We start from the raw sequence: 18,199 nt of genomic DNA, 5'->3' as shown, positions 1-18,199 counted from the left end.
TTTGTATCGAATCCCAATGTTATATCTTCTTTCCCGAGTGCCACGCCTAGGGTCTCCCTTGCTTCGCGCGCGGTGTCGCTTTCCCCTGGCTGGGGCCTGCATGGCGCGTACGTGTGCAGCGGCACGTCGGCACACTGAGCGGGCTGGAGCAGGCGGCTCGGAGTGCTCGAATCCACAGTGGTCGTCCGGCACGCGCTACATCACAGCGTGCGCGCCGTGAGCGTAGCGAGACCACAAATTGGTGCCCAACGTGGGGCCAGGGGCCTAATCAGCCTCTGGTCGCCAAGTATCCGGGCTGCTGCGTTGCTGAGGTTGCGTTGCGAACGCAATTTGTTAACCGAGCCATGTCTCTCCCCCGTGTGCTGAATTCGCTTATTTTCCTCTCGCTCTTTCTGTCATACCTTGCCTCAGTCAAAGTAGCGTAGTAAGCGTATTGGACACCTGCTTTGAAGTTCCGTGCTGCGAAGTGCGGATGAGGACCGGAGTCAAGTGGCCACCGAGATTCTGCAGTCGTCCTCGATTGTGGACCATGCGGGCCCGGAGGTCTCGCCGATTCGTACCGGGAAGGCTGACTTTTCCGTTCTTCCATGTGCTCAACGATTCGGTGAGTCCGACAGATTTCCATGAGTCTCTAGAACCATTACCATTCTGGCGACTGCTAACTGCGCGGACTGCAGTCCACTTACAACGATACAGTCGCCGACCGTTTATTCGGACCTCACGGGGACTGCGGAAGTGTCCGAATAAACAGGTGTCCGAAAAAGCAGATTAAGAAAAAAAAATGAAATCATTTATTTCCACGCACTTATTCGGGTTCGGCATAGGCATGTAGAAATCATGAATGCGCCATTGCAAGCTGTTCTGTTTGCGCACAATCAGATAAGTCTGAATCTCGGAGAGGGTCGTACGGTCACTATAGGTGACTGAAAGCACAGTCACTGCTTGTACACGCTCCGCATGCGACGGCAGCGTAGCACATGGTCCGTCATCCCCTGACTCGGAGTCATCGTGCAGGTGCAACAGAAACCTGACAAATGATCTCGCCGTCGTCGAGTTCTGCGCATGTCAGTACAGCAGTGTCAGCACCACTGAGACTGTCAAATGAGACGGTGTCCGGAATCGCAATGCAACCACTGCGCAGGTCTCGGCAGAACATTTTCCGCGTCAGTAGGGCGCACATCTTAGGCGACAAATCTTAGGCCTCCTGGCACCCGCTTGCTGGCATTCCCCAGCGCAGTCTGCGGGGGCACTGTCGGCGCCATTAGACACTTGACGCGATGTTCCCGTATGCCGCGTTGGATGACCGGAACCTCGAGACAGCACAAAAAGCAAACACCACCATGCCGACACCAGTTGCACAAACGAAAAACGTGGCCTACTCGCAGCGTCGTGCGCGAAGAAACAAATCAGCTGCTGGATTGTCTTGACATGGCTTACTAAGCTGAAACCGGAACTGCTGTAGAGCCACTCTATCGAACCAGGCAGAAACGATGATAATGAGCGGGGATTTGCAGTAGCGCCACTTCGCGGGGCAGCATGGAGGCTCCATTCACAACAATAATGGCGTTCAGCGAGTCGAAGCATAGCCTCCTATATTTTATAGGAAGCTATGCCTCCTCCCATAGCCTCCTATAATATAGGAGGCTATGGTCGAAGCATGCACCGGTCACAGTCGGTGCATGGTGCTCCCGATCGAGTTGGCTCAAGGAGCGTCCGAAAAATCAGACGAGAGGTTGCAAGGTGTCCAAACTTTCGGCAGTTGTTATACATTATGGTCTACAGGGATAATGGCGGTGCTGCAAAGCAGACCGAATAATTGTGCATGTCCGAATTTTTGGAGTCCTGAAAATCAGTTGGCGACTGTATATCGATTATAACGATATACAGTTGTTATATTATTATATTATTGGAATATTAGATTATTTTATGCATTAGGTCTATGGGAAAGAAACCCATATATAACGATAGGTTATTCACCGCATATTGGATATCGATCAAAATTTTGCTGTCTGGATGGCGTTTTCCATGCCAAATAATCGTAACATTTGCGTTGCTTAGTTCCCTGAAACGAACTGAAATGTTGAGACGAGGCGATGTTTACCTACGCAAGTTCGTATCTGCCGCCATTAACATGCAGCGTGTCCCGCCCCGCCCGCGCACTGGAGAGTACCTGAGCTGGCGCAGCGCGCCACAAGATGGTGCTAGCTGCTTCGTGCGCGTCGGCTACAGTCGCTCCGAAAGAGAAAAAAAAAGGCGACAAGCAAAGCGGCATGGTGGCGCCCGTCCCCCACTCAGTCTCTCTCTCTCTCTCTCAGCGAGCGCGATAGCAGGCTGAAGCCACCGAAGTAGCGTGCAACCAACGGTACAACCCAGTTCGAAGATGGCGCCGACAAAGCGCAAAGCTGTATCGCTTGACACGAAGATGGATATTTTGCAGGACTCTCGACGCGGCTTCAAGGTGAGCGCCCTCGTGAGGAAGTATGAGCTCGCCCAGTCGATATCAACCATCTTGAAAACTAGGAGCACCGCGATTGTGAAGGCAGGAGCTATCAGCGGCCATGCCGATCAGCGGAAAAGGGTTAGAGACCCTCTGTACGCTGAGAGAGAGAGAGAGATGCAAATGAGAGAAAGGCAGGGAGGTTAACCAGACTTAAAACCTCCGGTTTGCTACCCTGCACTAGGGGAAGGGAAAAGGGGAAGTAAAGACGGAAAGAAGAGCGTGACAAAAATAAAAGCGTGAGAAAAAAAAAATATGAAAAGGGATGAAATGGGGTCATTATAGTCTTTCTAATAGGCCACTGTCACGTAGAAAAGTCGGCAAAGCCTTGACCGACTTTTGCTGCGACGACAGTTCTGTACGCTGATGTTAAAGAGGCGCCTTACCAGTAGTTCATCCTAACCCGCCTGCATAATGTGCCTTTCAGTGGGCCAATACTTACTACCAAAGCGAAAAACTTCGCTTTTCTTCTTGGATGCCCAAATATTGAGCCTGGACAAGGCTGGATTCAGCACTTTAAAGAGCGGCACGGAATCATTTACAAAAACGTGGTAGGGGAAGCGGCGTCTTTGGACATACAGACAAAGCTGCCCGGCGTGCTGAAGCGCTACGCGGAGAAGGACACATATAATTGCGACAAAACTGCTTTGTTTTTTCACATGTTGCCGTCAAAGACTCACGCTCTTAAAGAAGATCAATGCCCAGGCGGGAAGCACTCGAAACTTAGGGTGACTGTGTTGCTGTGCGTTAGCATGGATGGGAGCCATCGTCTCAAGCCTTTCATGATTGGGCGATCAAAGAAGCCAACGTGCTTTAAGAATCAGCACATCCCGGCCTACTATCGCAGCAATAAGAAGGCGTGGATGACCCGCGACCTGTTCGAAGAATGGCTGCTCGAGTTCGACAGTATGATTGAAGGCCAAGGAAGAAAAGTAGTGTTGCTACTTGACAACTGTAGCGCACACAGCGTTAGCCCGAAGCTAACGTCTGTCAAATTGATGTTTCTGCCTCCGAATACTACGGTAGGCCTGCAGCCCTTGGACGCCGGTGTGATCGCCAACCATGAAGTCCTGTATCGGCGGTGCATGCTGGAGTGGCTAATTTTAGCCATTGACCGCGCAGCTCCTGGCACGTCAGGTCATGCAGATGGGCCCCCTGACCTGAAGATCGGCCTTTTGAAAGCCGTGCGCTTCATTTATGGTGCGTGGTATGAAGTAAAGCAGTCAACCATATACAAGAGCTTCAAAAAGGCGGGCTTTGTGCGTCGGGACGAACTTCCCCAACCCACACAGTGGAAGCCGCTGAAATAACCGAGCTCTGGGAGCTCGTTCCTACTGATGACACAGGTGGTGCGTCGATGGAGGAGTTTTTGTCTGCAGACAGTGCTGCCTCGTTCTGCAATGAGGTCATCGACGAGGCGATCGCCGAAGATGTGCTGTCTCGACAGACAGCAAAGTTGTGCGACGGTGGCAACGGCAGCAGGGACAATGACGAGATTGACAGTGGCTCCTTGACCCCGACCTCGATCGACTCCTTAATTGATTTTCTGCATGCTAAAGGATTGCCGCCAGTGCTCACGCAGCAGCTGGAATCCATGCACACCGCGGTTGTGAAGCTGAAGCTGCGGCAAGAGTAAGCGCAGATTTCGGACTATTTCGGCACGCCTAACGCTTCTCACGGTCATTGGCGCTAGAAATAAAGTTTGTTTTTCACAGCCTACTTTCTACATATTCTATTCTTTAGAGCAAGTCGCGAATTCGAGTTCGGAGCTGCAAAGGTACGTTCAGTGTTTTTAAATTTTTTTTAATGATTGCAGTCCAGATATAACGATCATCAATTATAATGATCATAGTTTTTATTTTTCTCGATATCGTTTTAAGTGGACTGCACTGTATATGCGTTTTGCTATTGTTGGCGCGGCTCAGTGGCCTGCCCAGCAGTTTTCAGTTGATGCGTGCCTTTTCTCATTCAAGCTGTGATAGTTGATGCGTTATTGTTATGCCCTGTGTTGCCGAATATCTCCATTCAGGCCGACCGGTTAGTGGTGGTGCCTTCTGCACCATCAATTGAGGGGCGAGACTGGCAGTGCAATAGCTGAGCGAAGACAAAGGCCACAAAACGAGCCTGCTCCACGAAGAAGCAAGCGCCCCGGACATCCCACTGCCGCGCGCACAGAAGGGTATGCTCCCCCGCAACGATGATGGGAAGGACAGCCCGGGGTGAAAGCCAGCCAGGGGAACGAAACCAACCACCCCCACTAGGGTGTCAGAATCATCTTTCTGTATTTTTTTAACGGTGTGAAGAACGCCAAAGAGACCACAGAGTCACCAGTTTTGTAAATAATTGTACATAGTTCGACAGCCTCAGGGAGGCGGAGCGCCGTAACATTGCTGGTATTGCAACGGGCTCACGGCCCGGATACAGCGTGTGTCGCTGTTGCCCCGGGTAGGTTCGCTCTGCGGGGTCACAACGAGCTCGGCCAATGAAGATCGCGTGCCACCCGCTAACACTGCAATGTGAGAGCTGCGTTTAAGGTGTTAACCCCCGGCGCCACAGAAACGCGATTTAGCACCACTCCGACAAGTATCGCACAGTCATCAGAGTGCCAAGGTTTTCTTTAAAACTGATTACCTCTGCGACTTGGCCCTGGAACCTTCCACGTCTGTTCATTACATAGACATCGTGTAGTCAAAATATATTTTCATTGGTGTCGCGGATGGACAGTGTGCATCCGTGGAAGGAATTTCCGCTAGCGTCAAAGTCCCATGTCATTGCGCTAGTGAAGACCACGTTTACTGTGTTCAGCTGAACTTAGACGGAGTAACCATGTATACTGAGACAAGGCTTGCCCATGAGAGTCCCCAACTTTGGATAAGCCATCCATTTCTCTTCAAAACGCAATCAGCGATCCAGTTTGCTGAAATCAGGCAGGCTGTTCTCCGTCTTTCTCTGTCCTTGTTTTCCTTTGTTCAGTGTTTCTTTGTTAGGCTACTTGTTTCTCTGTGTTTTACCTAGCCGTCTTTGTTTTGCTTTAATGTATGTTTCCTTGGGTATATTTTGTTTTGCTTTTATGTTAATTTCTTCGTATCTATGTGTTTTGTGTTCCGAGAAAGTTTCGCGTGCGTTTTCACTGCCGTGTTGCGCCAACAGGCGATGTCGACCTGGATGGAGGCCTGGCGACGGTGGGGCTGTGGATCAGGCAGTGCGGCCACGACATGGCCGTACCATGGAGGAGACACCGCCAGAAGCACCGGCACCATAGGCCGTTGCTGGACGCTGTTGAATTGGCTTGAAGTCACACGCGTGGCATTTGGCCTTGGTGTTTAGACTCCCCGAAGATTTTTCACCTGGGCATTCTTTGTACGTTTTCTGAACCGTTTATTTTATTGTATATTGTTTTGATTGGTGGTATAGGCCAACATATTAATTTGCCTTGTTCGTGTTGTGTCCGAATATCTTTATGTCTCTAAGAGTTTGTCTTTTATTGTTACTCTTACCTTTTCTTCAGTGGATGCTCTTATTGTGCATGTTCAAGTTAAAGCGTGGGTTCATGTAGACTTCTTTTGTTGCTGTTGTTTGCCTCAGACCTCCCTATTTGATTTATCCTAATGGCTTGCTTTTCTTCCTGTGATGTTCTTCTTTAATTTATCTTTTGGAGGCTGGTGATATTAAGTTCTAGCTGCCAATGGATAGCTCTGGTATTGCATTGTAATGACTATTTCTTTGTTCATTGTTTTCGTTTTGGGATGGCAGCAAAGCCACCAGCCTTGCATTGGTAGGGGGCATTTAAGGGGGGAGGGACGTGGGGTTTCGGGCTCTCGCGGTGGTTGTGTGGAGTCATTGCATTGCCTTTCCGGGGGCTCCGTGTCCCTCTCCTCCTTGCCTGGACGGGGTGGCAGCGGGTCATAAAACACTGTCACTCTGCTGCCATCCCGCCCACGGGAAGGTCAATGGGCTTCACCCATTGGCCAACATTTTGGCGGGATTCAGGCCCTGCTTGCGTGCGCTCCGGGTACGCGAGCACAAGACGAGGCCCGGGGAGACCACATCAGGGCGTCTGAAGGTGCGCATGTGTTCCTCTCTGCCAGCGGTGGCCCCCTTTGTCCGCCACCGGCCGATGGTTACTTCGGCTCAGCAGGTGCGCATACTCTCCGTCGTCTCAATGCCTTGAGGCAGCGTCTTCCGATCATGCCCCCGTCTGTCATTTCTTTCTATTTCCATTTTCTTTGTTGTGGGGCGCACGATGGCAGGCGCTGACTGAAGGATAGGCAGCCTCTCAGTGCTCGGTTCTTTGTTCTCTGTCGCAGTGCGCCGTTAGCGGCCACCGGCGACTGGTGCTTGTATCGAATCCCAGCTTACTAAATGTTATTTCTTCTTTCCCAAGTATCACGCCTAGGGTCTCCTTTGCTCCACGCACAGTCTCACTGTCCCCGACCTGGGGCCGGTGGGGCGCGTATGCGCGCAACATCGCGTTGGCACATGGAGCGCACCGGAGCAGGTGCTGACGCGGTGCTGTATACATGGCAGCTCGGAGTGCTCGAACCCGCGGTGGTCGTCCAGCGCGCGCGATATTGGATCACACGCGCCGTGAGCGTAGCGAGGAGACCACAACCTCTACGCAGTGTCCATATCACTGTCATCTTCACTTCGGGCACTTGTGAAGCAACGCTGGACAAGGTGCCTTCGATGTTGGGTATCCAGAAGTGAGTCAGGTTCGTACAATTTCACACCTGCATCTTCAGGCTATGGTTCATCGCCATTAGGGATGGGTTCCCGCAAAGTGCAAGCAACGTTGAGCAGTGCGGCACATGCGGTGATAATTGCAACCGTCCGCTGTCAGCGTTTCCAGCTTTGTCCTGAGGCATGGAAAACATCTCTTCCAGAGTCCAAAAGCCCGCACAATGTTATGCCTCTTTCCAATGCGACCCTTGTTGTACCTGCCAGGAATACAGCAAAATAATGACTTCTTGCTTATTTCACATTGCTTGAGCAAAATTCTTTCTTCCTAACTTTTTCTCTGCAGTTGTTCGAGGGTTCCTCAGTGGGGTCATCAAACAGGGTGAACATCCTTAACATCGATCGCCAAGGAGGGTGCCAGTTACCGCCTTCAGCTCATGCATGACACTTACTCTGCTGTTAGTAAAAATTTGACTGTCGTGGACAGAGCCAGGCAAGCTTGCCACGACGTCGAAAAACTGAAGCTCGGGCTCCAAGACCACCTGTAAAAGCAAAAGAATGATTTCAGACAGTGGCACATGCGCTGACGTATTCCATGTACACAGATGCCATGCACAGTTGTCCACACACGTGTCAACACCGCTCAACATGACTGGGCTTCCTCTGAAGGGGGGCACTGTGAGCGCGTGACCAGAAAGGACGCACAGCGCATCGGCTCTGGATTTTCAATCGCAGCTGCGGATTATTGCATTCTACCCCTGCGAATCCTGTACCATCGGCTTGGCAATGCGTTTCGGCACCCCTGGACGCCTTTTTAGCCAGGTCCCAGACGGCACGCATTGTCCGACGGATATCTGATTTAGGTCCGTATATCCGGAGCCGAGCAGAGATCCACCGGACATAGAGCGACCATCCTTAAACGGACGTCGCGAGCGGAGCGTCCACTAGACGTTTGCGGTACTACTAGAGAGATTTAGATTGAGCGTTTTTATGGCCAGCGGAGTGGACGAGCGCAGACTGCGCACGGGCATGTGTGGGTATTCAAAATGGCAGCCGTCAACACATGCACCGGCGCGGCTGCATTGTCGATGGCGACCACAGCTCAGGCCCGTTTACAAGTTCGGGAAGCCCGGAGATTTTTCACAGCTGAGGAAGACTTGTGTCTTTTGCATGAGGTGGCAGTGACGAGGCCGTTTGGAGATGACCATAAATGGATCGAAGTTGTGCGCATTGTGAAACATGCGGTGGGCCGCGAACTTACGCTGTGCAAAGCAAAAGACTGTGTGGATTTACTAATCGGATACTGGCAACAGCAGGATGCCAAGAACCTTAAAAGGCGAGTTTTATTTCGGCACAACTAAAATGCCGGGCACACTGATAGGCAGTCGTTAATTGATGTGCATGTTCTTTTCACATTAATCAGGTCTGGTACTCAAGAGCAATACGCGGAGAAGGAACAAATTCTCCAAGACCTCTCAGACTATGTTCGGACAATCAATTATGAGCCGGGGATAACCCCAAGAAGTGGGGGCATCATGAACAGAAAATGGCCCCCCAACACCTGACTGTTCAGCTTTCGTGTCCCTAACAGATCCACGGGAAGGTGCGACGTTGTTGCAGGAAGCGACTGGCTACAGCAGTAATCCTAGCGGGGCTGCCGACCCAAGTTGCGAAACTGAATCAACACATGGTAAGTATTACCATGCGTGCGTCTAACCTTGCATGTTGTCGCATTTGATTTTCTCTGCTGAAATATAAAAGCGCTTATGAGTGGCAATTGTTGCGGGCATTCTATGCACTGTAAATAAGTTCAATGAATCAGAGCAGTCGAGTGCGTCAGCCTTTCATATTGAAAGTCTTTAAAGCTCACTTCACTCATCATTACTGTGAACGTCCTTATTGTTTTGTTGCTTTGGCTGTTAGCCTCCAAACATTACCCGCGCAAGAATTGGCAGATCAAACTGCGTTGAATTTTTTAGTTCGCTTGCTGTCGAGAATGGCTCGTAAATAAAACAGCACAAAGATTGAAATGCAATTGACACGAAAGCTCATGTATCTTTCTAAACCGAGTCAATCACAGTCAGTGACACGCGGCTGGCCTCGGATGAGTGATTTCTCGATGATGCAGCAGCAGGAATGAAAAGCTGCACTCACGTGTTGCTCCTTGCTGATGCAACTGAAGTCGATTCCCTTTATCTTTTTAGTCTCCATTGAAAGGCGCGGAGTTCAGCTGCGCACTCGATCAGTTAAATTGTGTTCATTAAAAAAGGTATTCCACTGGCTTCAAGGAAATTTTACCGATTCTAGGTTATCTGTGAGCGCCCGCTAGATAGCTGTTCAAGAATTCGACCCAGTGAACATGCCTCATCACTTTCTTTTGCGTTAAAATTATCCAAGCGTTACAGCGACTGGAGCTCTTTGGCGCGAGTTCTCGATTGACATGATAAAGATCTATTGGTCATATGAGCGATTTGCCTGATACTGTACTCTGAAGGCGTGCCCAGGACGGGCCAGGCTTCAGCTTAGGACTTAAGCCCGATAAATAATTTAGTTCCGTGGGTTCCTTTGAAGGGAACTTAGCATGCTTAATAACTGAAGGTAAACCATGTCAGGAGTTCGCAAAGCGAAGGGCAATGATTGCCTACCATAATAACACTGATTTTAATGTGGGCTCACTTAATTGTGCAAATGCTGAGGCTTGTAAGAATTAACAGACGATATACATTGCTTATCTGTGTGAATGAAAAACGGCTCCTAGGAAGGCTGCTACATTTTTGTCTCTACCTTTCTTTACACGTTAGAACCACAATCCCCGGCTGCTCAGCTGCTCCTCAATATGTACGAGCCGGATCCTCCAGAGACGTCGGCTGCTACAGCTGCTGCTGCTGGTGGCGACTGTTCCGAGCAACACGTGCAGGGACAAGTGCATAACCAGCACTCTGCAAATGTCAGTGCAGAGGAGCAACACATCCCTGCCAGGCGAACGCAGCCACAGCCCACAAATGGAACGGACCAAGGAGGAAAGTGCCAGCCTGCAGCTAGCCGACAAGTTCTTTCCGCCAGCACTAGAGGTAATATTTGAAGGAATATTTGAACTGTGCAAACACTAAGGATTTGCTGAGTTGAAATGCCATTGTATGATAGTTGATGTGCAGTTGTACCAGAAAGCAATCGTCATTGTCTTTCACACGGTCAAGAAACTTCTCCTTCCGCCTGTACTTTGCAATCTGCCGTGTATAGGACCCCAAAAACCCACCGAAAGAAATGATGTCTTCACTAATATTCTGCCAATTAGTACACAGGCTACACTGCAAGACGAACTCTGTTAGACATAACAAAAATGGCAAAAGCAGAAACACAGGGGTTATAAACTGTTTACTGTCCTCACAACAGTCCTTTTTATTTTTGATACAACATGTACATATTGTGGTACCCGTTCTGTATACAAAGTCCCGGTTACTCGCAAATGTCACATGTCAACTGACTACGTCTGGTAGAAACATGTATTTGTGACTATTTTGCTCCAGTGGAGAAGCTCAACTGAATTTAAGGTTGATAAAAAACTGCTTGTCTGTTCTTGCAGGAACTCGGGGGTTACAGAGCATCAGGCTTCAGCTGATCACTATGCGAGAAAGAAACGACTATGAGCTACGCATAAAAGTGCAAGAAATTGAAAAACAAAAAATTGAAAATGAAGCACGGCGTCTCGCTCTAGAGGAGCGCAGGTTGGACTTGGAGGAGAGAAAGCATGAGCTTGAAGTGAGACGTTACAAACATGAGAAGCTGCTTGAGAACGTAGAGAGGATGTTCAACGAAGAGACTATAGCAATCTGATTTCTTCAGCACAAATCGCACATGACATTAATACCCAGAAAACTGTCCTGGTAAAGTGTTGTACATCTTGTACTTGAATAAATTCCCATCAGTGCCTTCATGTTCCTCTAGCGGTAGTGTGACTGCTGGCGCTGGAGAAGCTGGTGCGTCCATGGCGGCTGTAGGTGGTCCAGCTTGCACCACATTTGGCAAAGATGTTGAGGAGCAGGTGAGATCTGCAGCAGTTGTTGCGGCTATTCTAAGAAAAATGCACACCGTAACTTCTCTAGATAATCGCAATGCAGGCTGGCATTGAACTCTATGAACTTCGAGATGCCATGGAGAGAAGCCAATTCACTGAGCAGACACTGCAGGACAAAGACGACAAAGTGTCATTCTACACAGGCCTTCCATCGTTTTTAGTGTTAATGTCTGTTTTCAAAATTGTTGTACAATATGTGGCACACTCCAGCAACAGTGTGCTTACCAAGTTTCAAGAGATGACGGGTTTTTTTTATGCGTATACGGCTTGGACTGTTTGCAGGATATTGCATACAGGTTCAACGTTTCACAGGCAACAGTGTCTCGAATATGTGAAAAATGGCTGGATGCCTGCTTTGATCGGTTGGGACCACTTATTCAGTGGCCTGAGAAGGAAGAAGTTATGAAGACCATGCCGCTGGCATTTATGTGGAACTTTGGTAGGAATGTAACTTGAAAGAGCGTAGTTTAGGGCGTGTTGGTATTCCATAACTGAGGTTTTTAGCGCACGAAAAGCGCTGTGTCCGCATCTTGTCACTGTCTTTCGTCCCTTTTCGTGCGCTAAAAACCTCAGTTTTGGTAGGAAGGTGCGTGTCATTCTCGACTGCTTCGAGGTATCTTCTGACAGGCCAAGTGCACTTGACACGCGTGCTGGCACTTGGTCGCAGTAGAAACATCACAACACCATAAAATTTTTGATTGGCATTTGTCCTCAAGGAAATATCATTTTTATATCTAAGGCCTATGGTGGCAGATGCAGCGAGAAATTCATCATAGAGGACTGTGACGTGCTGTGGAACTTGGAGTATGATGACATTGTACTAGCTGACTGAGGCTTCTTAATTTTAGAAAGTGTCGGATTATACTGTGCGAAGCTTTACATTCCTCCATTTACAAAAAAGAAGCGCCAACTGAGTGCTAGTGAAGTTGAGCACACAAGAGAGCTAGCCAATGTCCATTCGGAGACATGTTGAGAGAGTTATTGGGCTACTGAGAAATAAGTATTTGATACTAAAATGTTGCCTGCCAGTTGAACTCTTGACTGTGTCTTGTCACGGAGGAACGCCAATCGACAAAATTGCAGTTGTGTGCTGTGCACTCACAAATTTATGCAACTCTGTGATGCCCATGGATTAGTTTTCGAAAGCTGTTCACTATTTGCAACTGCGTAACAACTTGTCAATAGGTGCTTATTCTTTGCATGTCTTGCGGCTGACACCAGTTAAATGTGCACTCATTTTTGCCCACTTTCTTTTTATCATGCATTCTGATAAGTACATTGCATATGAAATGTATGTACAGCACAAAATAGTGCATTTCACAAGCTCTGCATATGTTGTTATATGTTTAGATAGCAATAAAATTTTGCTGTCTTATTATTTGTTAGAATTTCTCATGCTATTATTATGTTGCTACTTAGTATAAAGCTCACTATAAAATTTACATTTAGGTTTGTTTAATACAGACTGTATCTAACTCTTTAGTCGGCTTTAGTGTAGTTTAAATGGAAATGTGTAAAATCATGGTAGACACAATTCATGCATGTTTGCCTGATAGAAGCACTGGTCACACACATTAGCAAAGCTACATGAGACTGTTAAAACTAGTACGTGCTGCAATTTTTAAGGGATTATAAGCCAGAACTAGGGACCTAGGCAACAAAAAGGCATCATGTTTGAATTCCCTTTGTCTTTTTTCTGGCACTTCAACTGAAAAATTGCAAAGGGCATTACTTTTCTTTCAACCGAACTGGGCAATGTCTTGGCAAAAGCATATTTCGAACTGAGCACTTCAGCCGTTCCCCAAATAAGTTAACGCATGACATTTCACTGCGAGGCTTTATATTGATACAAATTTATAAATAGCTTTAACGCAAGCAAACCTGCTGTGGAAAAGACCGAATTTATTCCCACGTTGCCCTGCATTTTTCTGGTTTAGACAGACTAAAAAGGCCAGAGTGGTGCACTTGTTGGGAAAACATTTTAAAAAGAAAGCATTGGCCAGTTTTCAGTACTTGAGGCAACAAATAAACTGGCCTTGCATTTGTTTGTCTTCCCTGTACCTGTTCGAGGGGCGTGTGCTTAGTTTCAAAAACGGCAACGGGCATTTTCCTGAGTACTTGCATGGTCAAGGCAAAAATCATGCTGCACATCACATACTCCGCAAAACAAAAGAGGGGAAGTGAGAGTGAAAACATTCATTGAATTCAGGCATACGGTTCCAGGTAACACTTTGCAGTTACTGAAATAAATAAATTTTTACACTCGTAAGCTGGGCCCACATAAACAAACATTATTACTGGCATCTCACAAAATAAAAATACCCTTTTTATTCAAGGTGGGCTGACAGCTGGCTTGGGAAAAGAAAAACAAGCCAGAATTTAAGCAGCAGGCAACTTGCGTAATAAAGCCCACTCAAACATGCTGCATTGCTTTATGACATTAGTTATCTACGCAACTTGCAACTTGGCCAAAGGGTGCCTGCTTTCTTACTAGGCCACATACAACATTGCTTGCCATGTTTTATATAAACTCACGTTTACAGGAATCCACTCTCACATTTAAGAGAAATTGTGCGTGCTTGTACTTCACACTGCCTAGATAACATATACAGCACTGCTGCAAGCTTCATTTCACGCTACACACTGCTCGTACCTTGCAAGCGTCTCACTTCAGAGTAGCGAGGTCACTTTCATGTCACATGTTGCCACCACGTGTAACACTGCTGCAAACTTGTTTTGTCGCATGAAATCGTGCTGATGCATCCGGACGTCGCTTCAGTCCAATCTTTGATAAATGGTGAAAAGAAGCTTTGTGGTTGAGCCATTACAATTGTGCTTGAGTTTGAATCTTCCAAACAGCCCTGTGACGCCTCTGTAGGTCTGGTTATCCGGGTAAACCAGTGGCCAACTAGCTCCAACAAGATCACGTTGTAGGAAAATCTTCTTGCTTTCGCCATTGCATTTTCTAGGAAGGCTTTGTTGCGGTAAACCCTTTCTACATTGATTTCTCCTTCTTTCCATGGCACAAAATTTGTGTTATTCTGAATATTACATGCAAACATCTGAACTTGGTAGAAGTATTCATCGTTTTTTTTTAATACAAGGCCACCATCTAATGCCACGACATGGCTGCTCCTTTGCGTCACAAGATCTTCGAGGCATGTTTCTCGTACACTGCAGGGGCACTTGACTTCCACTGTGCCCTTACCGCAACAGTCACGCTCGACTAGATGGTCTGGTGTTGCACCAAAGTACGGCTCCTCTCTTGAGACGACCAAGCCTACTTCGCGAAACCTTGCGTTAATATGATACTGAGTCCCAAGAGACTTGTAGCTTGCCAGCGCTGCCGCTTTATTGTTCCTTCCATGCCTCACCGGTGCAGAATTAAGGTTATTGTGTGGGTAGCAAATCTTCTTAATCAAACTCGCCGATGGGTTTGCAACATCAGTGGTGCAAGCAGCCTTTAGAGTTGATGCAGTGATGCGGCCAGCCCTGTACTGAAACCACCTTGGCGTGGATGATTGTCTTTTTGCGCGTTCTTCAATTGAAAAAATAGCTTCTTCAGTTATTTCCCACTTGACTGACCTGCACTTTTTCATGAGGGAATGTTTGTCCATATTTGACGCACTGGGGCTGTACAGGTCAAGCAAATGTGCTGCGTTACACTGGACGGTCGCTGAAATATACAGGTCACTGTAACTTCGGTGTGTTGTGGCTGCAGCAGGGCGAAGTCCACTGGATATTACGGTATCAAACAGCCCGTTCAGTTCTTTAACGCTTGGCGGTGGCGCCTTGTCTCTTGGCCCTTACTGTGCTGTACTTGAGGCTCCCGACATTAGCTGATGGCGTCGCATTTGCGCGGATGAAAAATTCATATTGGTGATGAAACCACCTTGCGTTTAAGCACCGGCAACCAATTGTTGCCAACATCAGTGCACGACTTCGCTTTTTCGATTTGTAGCCCGATCTCCATGCAAAACAAGAGAGCCACCGTGTGCGAACCCATCTCACCCAGGCCAGCCATGCACAAGCAGTGCCCAAACACAACCCGACCGTCGGCCTTCATAAGTAGCCAGGCTGTCAGCGGCCCTAGCAACAAGCTTTTCGAGTGATTTATCTCTCCCACAAATATCATTTCGTCTGTGCTCACAGGTTTGATGTATGGTTCTTTTACCCACCCACTGATGACGAAGTTGTAGGACTCGAGGCTCTTCTTGTTTTTAAATTGCTGTCTCGTAAGAAAGCTTGTTCTTGTGACGAGGAATTCGTAAAGGTCGGAGAAATCGATGTCTGGCCACTCACTCCATCCTTTAAGGCAGTCTGCTGCCGGCAACTGTAGCGGGTCACAGCCACACCGGGCGAGCTTCTCTTTGTAGTGGCGAAGGTCGTCGCCGTTTAGGCACGAAGGAAGCGTAGTTCATCTTATCTACAAGGCTCTTCGACGATGCCATGACAGTAGCAATGCAGTAACTTCGTAACAAGCAACTGCACACAAACACTCATGAGAGGCGCGAGCCGTGCTGTCGTGAAGGGAAGCTTGCACGGCAAAAATCAGTGCGGAGAACTCATGATCTCTGCGAGATAGTGAGGCGGCAAATGCGGCTGGTGCGGTGGCGCTGAAGCTATGCGCTGCCGATAGTACAAGATGGCCGCCACTGGATGCTGTGCTGCCGCTGACGTCACGTGAATACCCCCATTTCCGCAAAAATATTTCGTAAAAATTTTTTTATGCGCAGTGCTTTATATGGTGCGAAGGCCAAATGGCTAAATTCATTGTGGGCCAAAGTCTTGTCCAAATCCAGGGTGCAATGACGGCTAACCCTTGGTATGAATTTTAAATCTCGAAGGCTATGTTGTTGCTGACTGCATGCAACAAAAGCGAATTCGAGGCCAGAATACACGTCGTGGAGGTCATGGATGTACCGTATACAATCGACTAAGGGCTGCGCTGATGTAAGGGTCGCTTACCCTAACTTTGCAGTGAAAATGTTGAAAAAAAAAAAATCTCACTAGCAAACGGCAGCGTCGTCGTGTCTTGCGTACGGCACATTTCGCGGGAGCCACCAGATGGCAACAGCTGTCCTGCGGCTTCCTCATGCGGAGCTATCTGGGAGATCTTGTCACTTTTCTTGCCAGCGCCATTGATCCTTTGTGCCGCCATTCATTTTGACGACTGCCTATAGCACAACTGCTTGCGACGGAAAATAAAATATGCTTAACCACGTATAATGCTGTGTTCAAACTTCAAGTTGTCGCATACGCTGAATAGAATGGAAAACATGCAGCCGGCCGGAATTTCCACGTCGACGACAAGTGCGTGCGTTGCTGGTGCGACCCAAAAGAAAGAGCTGGCCGCAACAGAAAAGACTAGGAAAGCATTCCTCGGCAAGTCTTGCAAATTTCCAACACTCGAGAAAGAGCTCATGAAGGACGACATGGACATCAGGAAAGAGGCAGACTTCAGATGCCAGTACTCTGAATGGATGGCAGCGGGCCACCAAGAGAAAACGCCAACCGGACGACTAAGCAGGCCGTCACTTCAGCTGGTTTGCTCTTGAATTTTAAACGTGTAGAGTGCGGTGTGGACGGACTTTATTGTAAAGAGTTTTAGGGTCACCGGGATTTCCAATGCCATGGACGGAACTGAGGACGATTGGATACAGGAACGTGCAGATGACCCGAGCAGTGGCGACGAGCCGAACCTGAGCAGCGATACCGATGAAGACATCTAGTGACATCTAGTTATATGGCAAGATTAAACAGGTTTTTCCATATGTGGATCGAAAATTGAAAAAAAATTTCACACTTCCGTGAAAGGCCGCGCCCTATCAAAATCGCGAAAAAACAGTGCGGCCCTTACACGAGTGTATGCGGTATGTTTGTCGACAATCCGCTCTTGTGGGGTCCATGTAAACGTAGCCTTACATTGGTATTAAAAGCATGAACTATGAAAGGCTACCGTGACATCAGTTTGGCTCTTGCAATCACCTCTGAAATTCTACTGCGCAAGAATATTGCCTTCGAGATTGGGTCGCTCATGTGTACTACGCGTAACATTGTAACCAGCTGGGTCAATCCAGCTGTCAAGCTCCGCAATTCGCAACATAGACTTTCTGCCAACGTTGTTCCCGCGCTCGCAGTTCGACGCATCATTTGACGCAACGACTTTTCCTGGGCACCTCTGACACTGCCTCGGCATCCTCCTGTTGAACAGGAAGTATTTTTTTAGTAAGTTTTTCTTCGTATCAAGTGCGTCGGTAGGTAGCCCCTAATGTTCAGTTAAGTGCTCACCACCGGGCACATATGCGTGTGGTTGACGGAGAGGAACTAGCGCAAACGAAAGTTGGTATTTGTAGCCATTATGGAGCTCGAAAAGAAGCGGATCCGCATTGCTCAGCGAGCTGGTCGGCAGTCTAAACAACTCGTAGACCTCTTAGGCGAACATGTGTTCTCGTCCAACAATGGAACTTCGGCTCGAGTGGTGCCTCTGGATAACCGTCCTAATGGAGTTTGTAGCGTTCCTGATGGATCTGCTTCCGATGAGAACCGGTCAGAGCTATTTTGTGCATTGAAAGTGCAGAACTGTTAGGTGTGTGAAAATGATACAGTGTAGGAATATTGAATCTGGTTGGCTTCCTTTTGTTTTTCCAGATCAACAAGCTTGTGCAGCTTGGGGGCAGGAACCCAAATGCGGCAGTTAAGCGCATGCTTATTTACCTCTTTGCGGACAAACTGTCTGCTGAATACTCGTGGCATGGGAAGAAAGGAAAACGGAAGTTTTCTGATCTTCGGCTGTGTCAGCATTTGTTCAGTATGTGTCATCTTTTATGCAGTTAAATGCTCATTAAGTCTATTGTGTAATGCTTGCTTTACACGATGCTTCACTACTAGTAAGAAACCTGACCAATGAGAAGAGTAACAAAATTGGTCAACAGTCAAATCAGATAAGG

The 18,199-nt window shown here is 48.0% G+C and overlaps 2 protein-coding genes across 6 annotated transcripts in view; one reads left to right on the top strand and one right to left on the bottom strand.

Annotated features, from left to right (window-relative positions):
• The window catches only part of LOC140217386 (BEN domain-containing protein 5-like), a 386,196-nt gene that overhangs the window by 24,984 nt on the left and 343,013 nt on the right, over positions 1 to 18,199 (top strand). The gene's annotated exons all lie outside the window — the stretch shown is intronic.
• LOC140217385 (uncharacterized) overlaps positions 1 to 18,199 on the bottom strand; it is a 362,995-nt gene that overhangs the window by 208,995 nt on the left and 135,801 nt on the right. For 2 of the 5 annotated variants that reach the window (XR_011893938.1, XM_072287957.1), the window contains one exon: positions 7,627 to 7,716. The exons of the other annotated variants lie outside the window; for them this stretch is intronic. Coding sequence is in view for 1 of the 2 variants with exons in the window: in XM_072287957.1 (XP_072144058.1) it covers positions 7,627 to 7,716 (90 nt within the window). In the remaining variant the exon portion in view is untranslated. The remainder of the gene's footprint in view (positions 1 to 7,626; positions 7,717 to 18,199) is intronic. 5 annotated transcript variants of the gene reach the window in all.

Source organism: Dermacentor andersoni, chromosome 4 (genome assembly GCF_023375885.2).
Source record: "Dermacentor andersoni chromosome 4, qqDerAnde1_hic_scaffold, whole genome shotgun sequence".
NCBI classification, from domain to species: domain Eukaryota; kingdom Metazoa; phylum Arthropoda; class Arachnida; order Ixodida; family Ixodidae; genus Dermacentor; species Dermacentor andersoni.
This window is presented reverse-complemented; position numbering and strand designations above follow the sequence as displayed.